Source organism: Carassius auratus, unplaced genomic scaffold (genome assembly GCF_003368295.1).
Source record: "Carassius auratus strain Wakin unplaced genomic scaffold, ASM336829v1 scaf_tig00214826, whole genome shotgun sequence".
Lineage (NCBI taxonomy): Eukaryota > Metazoa > Chordata > Actinopteri > Cypriniformes > Cyprinidae > Carassius > Carassius auratus.
Window position 1 is genome coordinate 259,486 of NW_020527818.1, and position 12,692 is coordinate 272,177.

General features: G+C 37.8%; 1 protein-coding gene across 3 annotated transcripts in view; it reads left to right on the top strand.

Annotated features, from left to right (window-relative positions):
• The window catches only part of LOC113093000 (protein NDRG3-like), a 70,908-nt gene that overhangs the window by 40,217 nt on the left and 17,999 nt on the right, over positions 1 to 12,692 (top strand). Inside the window, exon 1 of one of the 3 annotated variants that reach the window (XM_026258820.1) lies at positions 7,875 to 8,100. The exons of the other annotated variants lie outside the window; for them this stretch is intronic. Within the exon in view, the coding sequence (XP_026114605.1) occupies positions 8,050 to 8,100 (51 nt within the window). The 5' untranslated portion in view covers positions 7,875 to 8,049. Of the gene's footprint in view, positions 1 to 7,874; positions 8,101 to 12,692 lie in introns of those variants that run through there. 3 annotated transcript variants of the gene reach the window in all.

Sequence of the window (12,692 nt, forward strand, 5' to 3'; positions counted from 1 at the left end):
CAATGTGGGGAGATTTGCATAACACCTCCCAAATGTTCACACAGAGAAAGAATGCGTAACTTTTATTCTCTCTGTTGCTGCGGGTGACATGTCGTGGAGACGCTGTGTGTTTCCTTGTGAAAGCGAAACTACTTTGTTTGTTTGGTATTTACAACACTGTTCTTGAACAGTTCAACCCAAATATTCAGATGTGTGCAATGCATTTTATTGAGGATGAGGACTGTTTGCTGAACCAGTAGCCTGTAATGCGTCTGTGGGACAACGGCTGTTTTTATAAATTGGGGCAATTCGGACTTTGCAAGGACAGTCTGGTGCTTCTGAAACACAGAGTCAGAACAGAGCAGCTGGACTGAGTCTCATCGCACTGGGACTTGGCATCACAGTATAGTGAAGGGTGTAACATTTCAGTCAGGCTTGAGGCATTCAGCCAATCACAATGCACTGGATAGCTGGCCAATCAGAGCACACCTCGTTTTTCAGAACAATGAGCTTTGTACAAAATGATGCGTTTCAGAAAGATGGGGCATAGAGGAGAAACAATAATGTACATGATATGCTAAATGTGTTTTTTGAACCTAAACCCGCAAACACCAAATTACACCGGATACTCCAAATAATGTTATATTGATCAACGTTATATGACTTCTTTATTTCTTATTTATAAATTATCATTCTTTATAGTAAATTATCATCCGTTGTAAATTTATGGCTGTTTTTTTGGTGACATTTGACAGTGTTTACATTAAACATTTTTATATATATATTTGTTTTTAATTACATTTTTTTTTTCTTGTAGTTTTTTTTTTTTTTTACTGAAACTTTTTTTTTTGCATGACTTCTTGTACATAAAATCCATAATGCATGATCTGTTATTTTATATATAAAATGTTTATTTGTTGCATACAAAGAGAAGTGAATTGTGTATTCTAAACACTCTTAGTAATTCCTCTTAACAGTTCCCTCTCTCCCCGGGTTTCAGGTCTTTCAGCTCCTAAAGTATTAAAGAGGCTCATTTATCTGATCTTCCTGAGGTTTGGTCTTTACTCTGTAGTGAAACTCATTTGGAGTATTTGAAGAGTGCTCTAAATAACACGGTCATTTATCATGCTGTGAGGATTGAGGATCATGCCAGTGTTCACATGTTTAAATGTATCCTCAATCTGCAGGTTTGTGTCTCAGACAAGGGTTACATCATCACACATTCACACACCTGAGAAGATGCTGAATGTGTTAGTGGTCATTCGAATGAAGAATAAACGAGACGAGATGTACTGTTTGTCTTCTGTGTTAAGGTGTAAAAGCTGATTTTTTTTTTTTCCTCTTCAATTGGGTTTCTACTAGAGCTTGTATCTATGCAACAGGAGGACTTAAAGTATTGCATAATGTAGCTAATGTCTCTGAACTCCTGCAAAGAGAGAAAGAGGAAACCGCTGTAAGGGTAAACTAGAGGAACTCATTAGAAACGAAACAACTGCCTGTAGAGTCCAGGCCTGATGCTTACTTGAAGCCTCATAATGCCTGATGACATTACTATTTTTTTTATGGTTTATAGTTCTCTGGAAGCTGATGTCATAAGGCTGAGCAGTTGCTATGGTGACGGTGTGTGGATGATGTAAGCTGACACCTGTTGGGCTTCTCCTGAAGAGGGCGGTGTAAATACATGCAACATTCAAGCTGTTCTCACAAAACATGCAGAGTTACTGTGTTTTGATGTTTTAGTTCTGTTTGATTTGTTCTGTATGGGTTCATTTATTTATTTTAACTACTCTAGCTGCTGTTTGGGCCATCAGCATTATTAACTTTGCGAGCTTGTTGTCTGTCCTCTCTCAGAGTCTGAGTTATTATAGTGTGATGGCGCAGCATTGGGTCTGTAGGGGTATGGCATCGGGTCAGATGGCACACGGGGCAGTGCTTGTGTTCATTCAGGCGTGGGGCACACTCTGCTGGAAAAGGACAGACACAAGGGATGACCATTTACTCTCGTTACCATCCATACTACAGTTTTTTACTCTCTGTTGCTTGTACACACAAAAACATGTTTACAAGTTACAGAATTAATCTCTAGCAGCAATTATATCATTTACAAAACTAGTCAAGTATGATAGACTGCATGTTTTGCCTTTTTTCCCACTATTACTACATAATTTGTGCCTTTTCCTTTACAACAGTGCACTTTCGTCCATCCCTAATGCCACTCACTGTGGCATTTTTGTATCCTCTTTAAACATTTTATATTTATACACACACACACACACACACACACACACACACACACACACACACACATGTTTGTTTTTGTGAAAAGTGGGGACATCCCATAGGCGTAATGGTTTTTATACTGTAGAAACTGTATATTCTATCGCCATTCACCAACCCTACCCCAACCCTAACCCTCACAGGAAACTTTGTGCATTTTTACTTTCTCAAAAAAAAACTCATTCTGTATGATTTATAAGCGTTTTGAAAAATGGGGACATGGCTTATATCCTCATAAGTCACCCTCTCCTTGTAATACCCATGTCATACCGTGTCATACCCATGTCATTATACAGAGTTGTGTCCTGATATGTCACAAAAACATGCCCACACACACACACACATTTATATATAATTTAATTTTATAATAATTGTAATCTTTTTTTATTTTTTTAAGTCCTCCTCTGTTGGTGCTGTATAATGCTGTGTATTTTAGCATGATGATTGCATGGTATTGATTTTAGTATCCGGGATCAGAATTTCTATCAGACCTACAGTATTGTTCAAAATAATAGCAGTACAATGTGACTAACCAGAATAATCAAGGTTTTTCGTATATTTTTTTATTGCTATGTGGCAAACAAGTTACCAGTAGGTTCAGTAGATTCTCAGAAAACAAATGAGACCCAGCATTCATGATATGCACGCTCTTAAGGCTGTGCAATTGGGCAGTTAGTTGAATTAGTTGAAAGGGATGTGTTCAAAAAAATAGCAGTGTGGCATTCAATCACTGAGGTCATCAATTTTGTGAAGAAACAGGTGTGAATCAGGTGGCCCCTATTTAAGGATGAAGCCAACACTTGTTGAACATGCATTTGAAAGCTGAGGAAAATGGGTCGTTCAAGACATTGTTCAGAAGAACAGCGTACTTTGATTAAAAAGTTGATTAGAGAGGGGAAAACCTATAAAGAGGTGCAAAAAATGATAGGCTGTTCAGCTAAAATGATCTCCAATGCCTTAAAATGGAGAGCAAAACCAGAGAGACGTGGAAGAAAACGGAAGACAACCATCAAAATGGATAGAAGAATAACCAGAATGGCAAAGGCTCAGCCAATGATCACCTCCAGGATGATCAAAGACAGTCTGGAGTTACCTGTAAGTACTGTGACAGTTAGAAGACGTCTGTGTGAAGCTAATCTATTTTCAAGAATCCCCCGCAAAGTCCCTCTGTTAAAAAAAAGGCATGTGCAGAAGAGGTTACAATTTGCCAAAGAACACATCAACTGGCCTAAAGAGAAATGGAGGAACATTTTGTGGACTGATGAGAGTAAAATTGTTCTTTTTGGGTCCAAGGGCCACAGGCAGTTTGTGAGACGACCCCCAAACTCTGAATTCAAGCCACAGTACACAGTGAAGACAGTGAAGCATGGAGGTGCAAGCATCATGATATGGGCATGTTTCTCCTACTATGGTGTTGGGCCTATTTATCGCATACCAGGGATCATGGATCAGTTTGCATATGTTAAAATACTTGAAGAGGTCATGTTGCCCTATGCTGAAGAGGACATGCCCTTGAAATGGTTGTTTCAACAAGACAATGACCCAAAACGCACTAGTAAACGGGAAAAGTCTTGGTTCCAAACCAACAAAATTAATGTTATGGAGTGGCCAGCCCAATCTCCAGACCTTAATCCAATTGAGAACTTGTGGGGTGATATCAAAAATGCTGTTTCTGAAGCAAAACCAAGAAATGTGAATGAATTGTGGAATGTTGTTAAAGAATCATGGAGTGGAATAACAGCTGAGAGGTGCCACAAGTTGGTTGACTCCATGCCACACAGATGTCAAGCAGTTTTAAAAAACTGTGGTCATACAACTAAATATTAGTTTAGTGATTCACAGGATTGCTAAATCCCAGAAAAAAAAAAAAAATGTTTGTACAAAATAGTTTTGAGTTTGTACAGTCAAAGGTAGACTGCTATTTTTTTGAACACACCCCTTTCAACTAATTGCCCAATTGCACAGCCTTAAGAGCGTGCATATCATGAATGCTGGGTCTTGTTTGTTTTCTGACAATCTACTGAACCTACTGGTAACTTGTTTGCCACCTAGCAATAAAAAATATACTAAAAACCTTGATTATTCTGGTTAGTCACATTGTACTGCTATTATTTTGAACAATACTGTATGTAGTCTTTCAGCCACAGCCAAAAACATTTTTTAGTCTTAGTTCTTGATAACTGTTGCATCAACTTGATTGAACATTGTTTCGTTGGCATGTATCCTTGGCTCAGTATACATTTTTGTGAGAAAATAGAGGACAGGATTGTGGAGATGCACGCTGCCCTCTTTGGGTCATGAAGAGTATTGCATTCTCTTTTAACATCACTTTTTCATAGTTGTCAGACAGTGAAGAGACAGAACTGAAATTGTAACTTCTGAGATCAAAACCCTCTGCCTCTCTCATCTCTGACAGCGTAGCAGATTTGGAGCATCCTCAACTGCTGCTGTGGCAGGATACACCTGCTGCTTGATGTGGCCGCTCTCAAGCGCTCGCACTTGCATACAGTTACACTGATCAGGGGTGTGTTCCAATGCTGGGGTGTACACGCGTGGGCCATAGCACAGGGGGCTTTCACAGGGAAATCCTTGTTCCCCTTCACCCACTCTCTCATCCATCAGAAACTCAGGTGCATCCTGGGACGAGGTTACACCGTCTGAAATGTCAAGGGTTAACCTGTGTTTCTGGGTTATGCTCATAGGTTTAGAAACGGTTGGTATTTTCAAAGATCAGGGACGAATCTCGCTGTCACTTAGACGCCTTCAACATCATTATGCAGGTTTCTTCATCTTCATTGGCTTGGGGTCCTCGTGGCTTTTGTAGCAGTTCACATGCTTTTTTGTTTTTATAGTTTTTATAGAAGATGTAATATGAGTTCATTACAGGTATGAAAGTAACGATAGAATAATATTTAATTATGATGGTTTGTGTTTACTGTTTTAAAGGCCTATTTCCATCAGGGGTCGTGATAATTAGAGTATTCTGACCACTTCATTTTTTTTCTCTACATTTTCGTATGTTGCAGAATTATGATGAAATGCATGACCTTATTGTCAATGCTTGACACTATTTTTACTCTATACATACACCATAAAGTGTTTTTTTTTTTTTTGTAAAATTCTATATATCATTCTATATAAATTAAATGTTTTAATATGCACCGTAATTATATATATATATATAATTATGGTGTACGTGAACCTGCTCCTGTTCTTTGCACAAAAAACTAAAGACATAAACAATTATGTTTTTGTGTTGTTGTTTTTTTGTCGTTGTTGCAAAAAACAGGAGCAGGTTCACGTACACCGTTTCATCTCTATTGTGCTGTTTTCATCTCTGACTCTCAGAATTGTTGCATGAGGCTAATGATCCAAGATGACCTATTTCACAAACCATTTGTCTTGCATTGTTGAATTGCAAAGTGCACGATCTGATATGATCTAGGTCAAGTTTACTTGCCTGTAGCTTTACAGTGTAGTGTGATGCTGTAAACACGCCAGTGCTTACGAATCAGATTATAACTAACAGTGAATATGTGAATAACAGTGGTATTTGTTTATTGATTGACAATATCTGAGCCTTCCTTTCATGTGTTTAGTGAATTCAGGGTCCGTTTCTGTGCCTAATCAGAAATCAACAGTATCGGACATGGTTGTGGATGTTTATCTAACGCACATTACACCCTTCACACTTACTCTGTCTCATTTTATGCTCAGCTGTCCTGTGGTGCTCACAGTGACCCATCATTCCCTGCTCCATGATTTCTTCTCTGTCCCATTCCTTCAGTTCACATCTGTTAGAGTAAAGCACACTCATTTTACAACACTGGGGAGGGGCCTACTGGCTGCAGATCAATTAAATTTTTCAAATAATTGACTGTATATAGGGGTTTGCAGCAGGAATGACGGCATTCTGTAAACAGACTCACACACTCATTTTCAGCGACACTCTGCTTGTAGTAGGTATATAGTGGATGGTTCAGTTTAGGTGTCCCCCACACAGTTTGTGTATTTGGTAGGTTCCACCAATGTACTATGAGTGGAATGCACAATGCGCTAGTAAATAAGCCAAGCATGAAAGCTGTTCTGTGTGTGTATCTTTGTTAATGTACAGATTAACGAGAAACACAAGACTGCTGTGTGATGCTGTAGCCCAGGGTCCTCTGGGTATCTGAAGTGCCCTGTTCAGGAGACCGCAGACTCTGCAGTTATTTGGAGGCTGTTCAGACTGTTGTTGTACTGTTATCTATTTCAGATTTACCTGTAGACTGCACAAACAAATAAATAAATTAAAAATAAACTCATTGGTAGTAACTTAATGTTTGGAGATTCACCAGCTTTTTCTGGCCAAGACAAAAGTCTGAGTCATCGAGACTTGATTTTATGCAATTTTTAAAGAGTGCCCTTGTGAAAAGCATTTAAAAAGAGTACTTATTATGAAAGTATTGTTCTTTTAAAAGAATACTCTAAAGTGTGAACTTAACGCAGTGTTTACGGACAGTTTAATTGCATGTTCATTGAGGTCAAATAAAATAGATGAAATGTAACTTTAGATTGCTTTTAAGAAATACTTTTTATTTCATTTTTAATGACTTCATTTTTTATTATCTCTGAAAAATGGTTAAATGTACTGACAAAAATATACTTTAATGTCATTTCTGAATTTCTAATAACTCATTTGTAGCAACGAATTTAAGTACAATTAAAGTAGATTAAATTTAACTTACTAAGTGGTTTAACATGTTAGTCAACACATCAAAATAAGCATACTCCTTTAAGCATGACAAAAGATTAACACCGTGTACTACGTGAAGTAAAACTTAAAGTGCACTTTTCTGTTAAGTCAATTAAAGTTCACTCAAGTGGCCTTTTATTTCAATAAAATTATTTGCAAGCACAGTTAGTTTATATATTTGTTCTGTACTTGTACAGTAGAAGTGCACATTAAACCCAGTTAAGCACATCTTTTCACAAGGGTGTTAGTCAAAAGTTCCACGTCAGACTTATAATGATCATTCTCCTGAACATGTTGGGAAAGTTTGTCATTGAAGAGAGTGATATCATGCCTAAAAATGTCATTGTAACTCCCTGATGCAAAGCAGAAGTAGTATCCCTCCTCCTCACAGTTCTCCAGCACTGCAGCCAGGCTGCGCTCTCCGGACAGAAAAACCTGCTTTACCAGGTTTAGCCTAGGATTAAGGGACTACAGTGTGGCAGACGATAACATTTCCCACAGCAGAGCCTCTAATATCCTCTCCTTTCACATTTTCTGTCTTGAACCACAAAAGCGCAGACATTTTGAAATATTCATCCACGTATTGTCACCACATGAGTTGTCCATGCAAATCACTATGGCAACAGCAGCTTGGATGTTACCGCATGTTCCATTCACTTTTGGATGATGTAATTACATTTCCCAAAAATCACCCTTACCAGCACTCTGAGACCGTCACAGAAGCTGGGTTTTACACACCCCACCCCCTCCAGCTGACCCTTTAAATCCAGTTAGAGCAGCTCCAGTGCCCTCCTCTCTCTCAAACACAATCTCCAGGCATTTATTTGTCCGCTTTGCTTTGGATCCCTCTATTATACTCTCATTTTACCAACGTCATTTTCTACTGAGGAGGAAAAAGGCTTTTATTTGTTATTGGTGGGTGTTCAAAGCGACGGGCTGCCCTGCTTGTGTTAATCGTGGCTGTCCCCTCCCTTACCTCGTGCCACCGCCCCTCTCTCCGAGGAGCGTGAGAAGAGGCAACAGGAGAAAGCGTCTGTTCTGTGATCACTGGATGAAACATGACGGCAGTGCTGGACATCAACCAGGTTTCCTGTGCAGTGAGCAGTGTGGTGAGTGCTAACAGAAAGACTGTGTTTTGTGTCGGAGTAGCCTGTTGCACCAGCGGGAACTTTGCAGACGTGATCTGCTCATGCTCTCAGGTCGTGTGTGAATGCTGAAGGGGTTCGAGTCGTGTCCTAGGGAGTGTGGGTGAAGAATGGGCGTTATCTGAATCCTTTCTGATGGATGTTTACGAATGTGTGGCAATCATGTACTTTTATGTGTTTGTAAGTGTCAGAGGGGAGGCCTTTGAGTGTATGTGTGTGAGGGTGATGACAGTGAAGCATGTGTGAGTCACAGTTTATGGTGCATTTTAGTAGTTTGTCTCACATCCAGACCTTTTTGGGGAGTGATGTGTTAAAAAGAAGGAGCAAGGACATTCCAAAAAGAATTTGTCACTTGATGTAAATTGCTCCCCCTGTTGATAATAATAATTATTATTACAAACACTGCATATGCAAAATGCAGAAAATAAAGAAATACATGTAAAGAAATGATGATGATGATGATGACATTAAGGTTTTAGTTAACATTAGTTAGTTATATTAGTTAAACAAATATTTGCACAGCATTTATTAATCATAATCAGTCACTACATATACATATTAAATTAACAAATGAGACCCTATGGTAAAGTCTTACTACTGGTACTCTCGCTGATATTAATGTATATGTGATGTGCTATAGCATATATACATAATAATGCATATATAATAGAATACATTTACTTGACACACATTTCAGGTTTTGTTGTGCAGATAATAATAATAATAATAATAATAATAATAATAATAATAATAATATTTTTCTGTACTTCAACCAGCAAACAACTTCTAACAGTCATGAACTAAGCTGTTTATGCAATGTAAAATCTGCCAGCTGCATTAAAGTAGTAATATTTGCTTTGTAATATACAGTGGTCTAATATATTAAACAAAATTCAATTCAATTCAATTCAAGTTTATTTGTATAGCGCTTTTTACAAAACAAATCGTTACAAAGCAACTTTACAGAAAATTATGTTTCTACAATATTTAGTAGTAGCTAGTAGTTTGTGCACATTTGACAGGATTTTAGAAAAACTAAAAAATAATAATAATACAAGACGTAGTCAGCTAGACGATGAACTATCAATATTATTAATTAAGTTATTATATGATTAAGTCACACATTTAGGAATAATTGTTAGTTCTGTTTGTTCATTCAGGGTTAGCATCATCTGAGGTCCTCTGAGGGTCAGCATCATCTCTTCTCAGGTGTTCTGGATCCAGACTGGAGCTTGTGTAAATCCTAGTTACCACGGGATGTGAATCCCGTGGCAAAACATAGAAACAAAATACAGACATCATTAGCATAGCTGCTGATCCAACAAAGTAAAATTAGTTTAACCCAAGCTAATGAATAAAAATGCACCTTTGATCAGATGCAACTACACTCACAATTAAAAAGATACATTATTCGAATGCTTGGCGAAAGAGATGTGTTTTTAATCTAGATTTAAACAAAGAGAGTGTGTCTGAACCCCGAACATTATCAGGAAGGCTATTCCAGAGTTTGGGAGCCAAATGTGAGAAGGCTCTACCTCCTTTAGTGGACTTTGCTATCCTAGGAACTACCAAAAGTCCAGCGTTTTGTGACCTTAGGGTGCGTGATGGGTTGTAACGTGGTAGAAGGCTAGTTAGGTACGCTGGAGCTAAACCATTTAGGGCCTTATAGGTAAGTAATGATAATTTGTAACTGATGCGGAACTTAATAGGTAGCCAGTGCAGAGACTGTAAAATTGGGGTAATATGATCATATTTTCTTGACCTCGTAAGGACTCTCGCTGCTGCATTTTGGACGACCTGTAGCTTGTTTATTGAAGAAGCAGGACAACCACCTAGAAGTGCATTACAATAGTCCAGTCTAGAGGTCATGAATGCATGAACTAGCTTTTCTGCATCAGAAACAGATAACATGTTTCGTAGCTTGGAAATGTTTCTAAGATGGAAGAATGCAATTTTTGTAACATTGGAAATATGATTTTCAAAAGACAAATTGCTGTCTAATATAACACCCAGATTTCTGACTGTAGAGGAAGTTACAGTACATCCGTCTAGTTGCAGATTGTAATCTACAAGATTCTGTGTAGTGTTTTTTGGTCCAATAATTAATATCTCCGTCTTATCCGAATTTAATTGGAGAAAATTCTTTGTCATCCAATCTTTTACATTTTTAACACAATCTGTTAGCTTAGATAATTGGGAAGTTTCATCTGGTCTCGTTGATATATAAAGCTGAGTATCATCAGCATAACAGTGGAAGCTAATTCCGTATTTTCTAATAATATTACCAAGGGGCAACATGTATATTGAAAATAGAAGGGGACCTAGGACGGATCCTTGTGGCACTCCATATTTTACTGATGATAAATGAGATGACTCCCCATTTAAGTAAACAAAATGGTAGCGATCGGACAGGTAGGATCTAAACCATCTTAGAGCCTGCCCTTGAATACCTGTATAGTTTTGTAATCGATCTATGAGTATGTCATGATCTATGGTGTCGAACGCAGCACTAAGATCAAGTAAGACTAGAAATGAGATGCAGCCTTGGTCTGACGCAAGGAGCAGGTCATTTGTAATTTTAACAAGTGCAGTTTCTGTGCTATGGTGGGGCCTAAAACCTGACTGAAATTCTTCATACAGATCATTTTTATGCAGGAAGGTGCTCAATTGAGCAGACACAACTTTTTCTAAAATTTTAGACATAAATGGAAGATTTGAAATAGGCCTATAATTTGCCAGTACACTAGGATCTAGTTTTGGTTTCTTAATAAGAGGCTTGATAACCGCCAGCTTGAATGGTTTTGGGACGTGTCCTAAAGATAACGACGAGTTTATGATATTGAGAAGCGGTTCTTCGGCTACAGGTAACAGCTCTTTCAGTAATTTAGTGGGTACAGGATCTAATAAACATGTTGTTGGTTTAGATACAGTGATAAGTTTATTTAGCTCCTCCTGTCCTATGGTTGTAAAGCACTGCAGTTTATGTTTGGGTGCGATGGATGAAACTGAAGTGTTAGATGCTGTAGAATCTACATTCGCTATTGTATTTCTAATGTTATCTATTTTATCAGTGAAGAAATTCATAAAGTCATTACTATTTAACGTTGGTGGAATATTTGAATCAGGTGGCATCTGGTAATTTGTTAACTTAGCCACTGTGTTAAATAAAAACCTTGGATTGTTTTGGTTATTTTCAATGAGTTTGTGTATATGCTCTGCCCTAGCAGTTTTTAGAGCCTGTCTATAGCTGGACATACTGTTTTTCCATGCAATTCTAAAAACTTCTAAGTTAGTTTTTCTCCATTTGCGTTCAAGACTACGAGTTACTTTCTTGAGAGAGTGAGTATTACTGTTATACCATGGTACAGTACGTTTTTCTCTAACTTTTTTCAATTTGATTGGGGCAACAGCTTCTAATGTATTAGAGAAAATAGTGCCCATGTTGTCAGTAATTTTGTCTAATTCATGTGTATTTTTGGGTACAAATAGCAGTTGAGATAGATCAGGCAGGTTATTTGCGAATCTGTCTTTGGTGGCTGGAACAATAGTTCTGCCCAGACGGTATCGCTGCGACATATAGTTAATATCAGTTATACGCAGCATGCACGATACGAGGAAATGGTCTGTAATATCATCACTTTGAGGTACAATATCTATAGCAGTAAGATCGATTCCATGCGATATAATTAAATCTAGTGTATGATTAAAACGATGAGTGTGCCCGGTGACATTTTGCTTGACTCCAAAGGAGTTTATTAGGTCAGTAAACGCAAGTCCTAATGTATCATTTGTATTATCAACGTGAATATTAAAATCTCCCATGATTAGCGCCTTATCAACTGTAACTAGAAGGTCTGAGAGGAAATCTGCAAATTCTTTTAGGAATTCTGTATACGGCCCTGGTGTTCTATACACAGTAGCCAGAGCAAGAGATACATTAGATTTCTTTTGCATGTCTGACAGAGTAACATTTAGCATTAGTATTTCAAAAGAGTTAAACCTGTATCCTGTTTTCTGGGTAACATTGAGAATATCACTATATATTGTTGCAACACCCCCGCCACGACCAGTCTGACGGGGCTCATGCTTATAACAGTAGTTTGGTGGAGTAGACTCATTTAGACCAAAATAATCATTTGGTTTTAGCCAGGTTTCAGTCAAGCAGAGTAAATCAAAACTATTATCTGTGATAATTTCATTTACAATAACTGCTTTTGGTGTGAGTGATCTAATATTTATGAGCCCAAACTTTAAAAATTGTTTTTGTTCATTTACTTTACATTTTTCTGGTTTAATTACGATAAGATTTTTTCTAGATCCTACATTATATTTATATTTATATTTTGACCTCACTATTCTGGGAACAGACACAGTCTTAATAGGTTTTACAGCACAAGTACTTTTATCATTTAAGCGGGTGGAACAAAACTCATCATAATGGTTATTTGAGAATTGACTTACTAGTCACATGGAGCGAAGTGTCCTGGAGATGTTGTCAGAGAGAAGCTCCGCTCCGACTCGACTGGGGTGTAATCCATCAGCGCGAAACAGTCTAG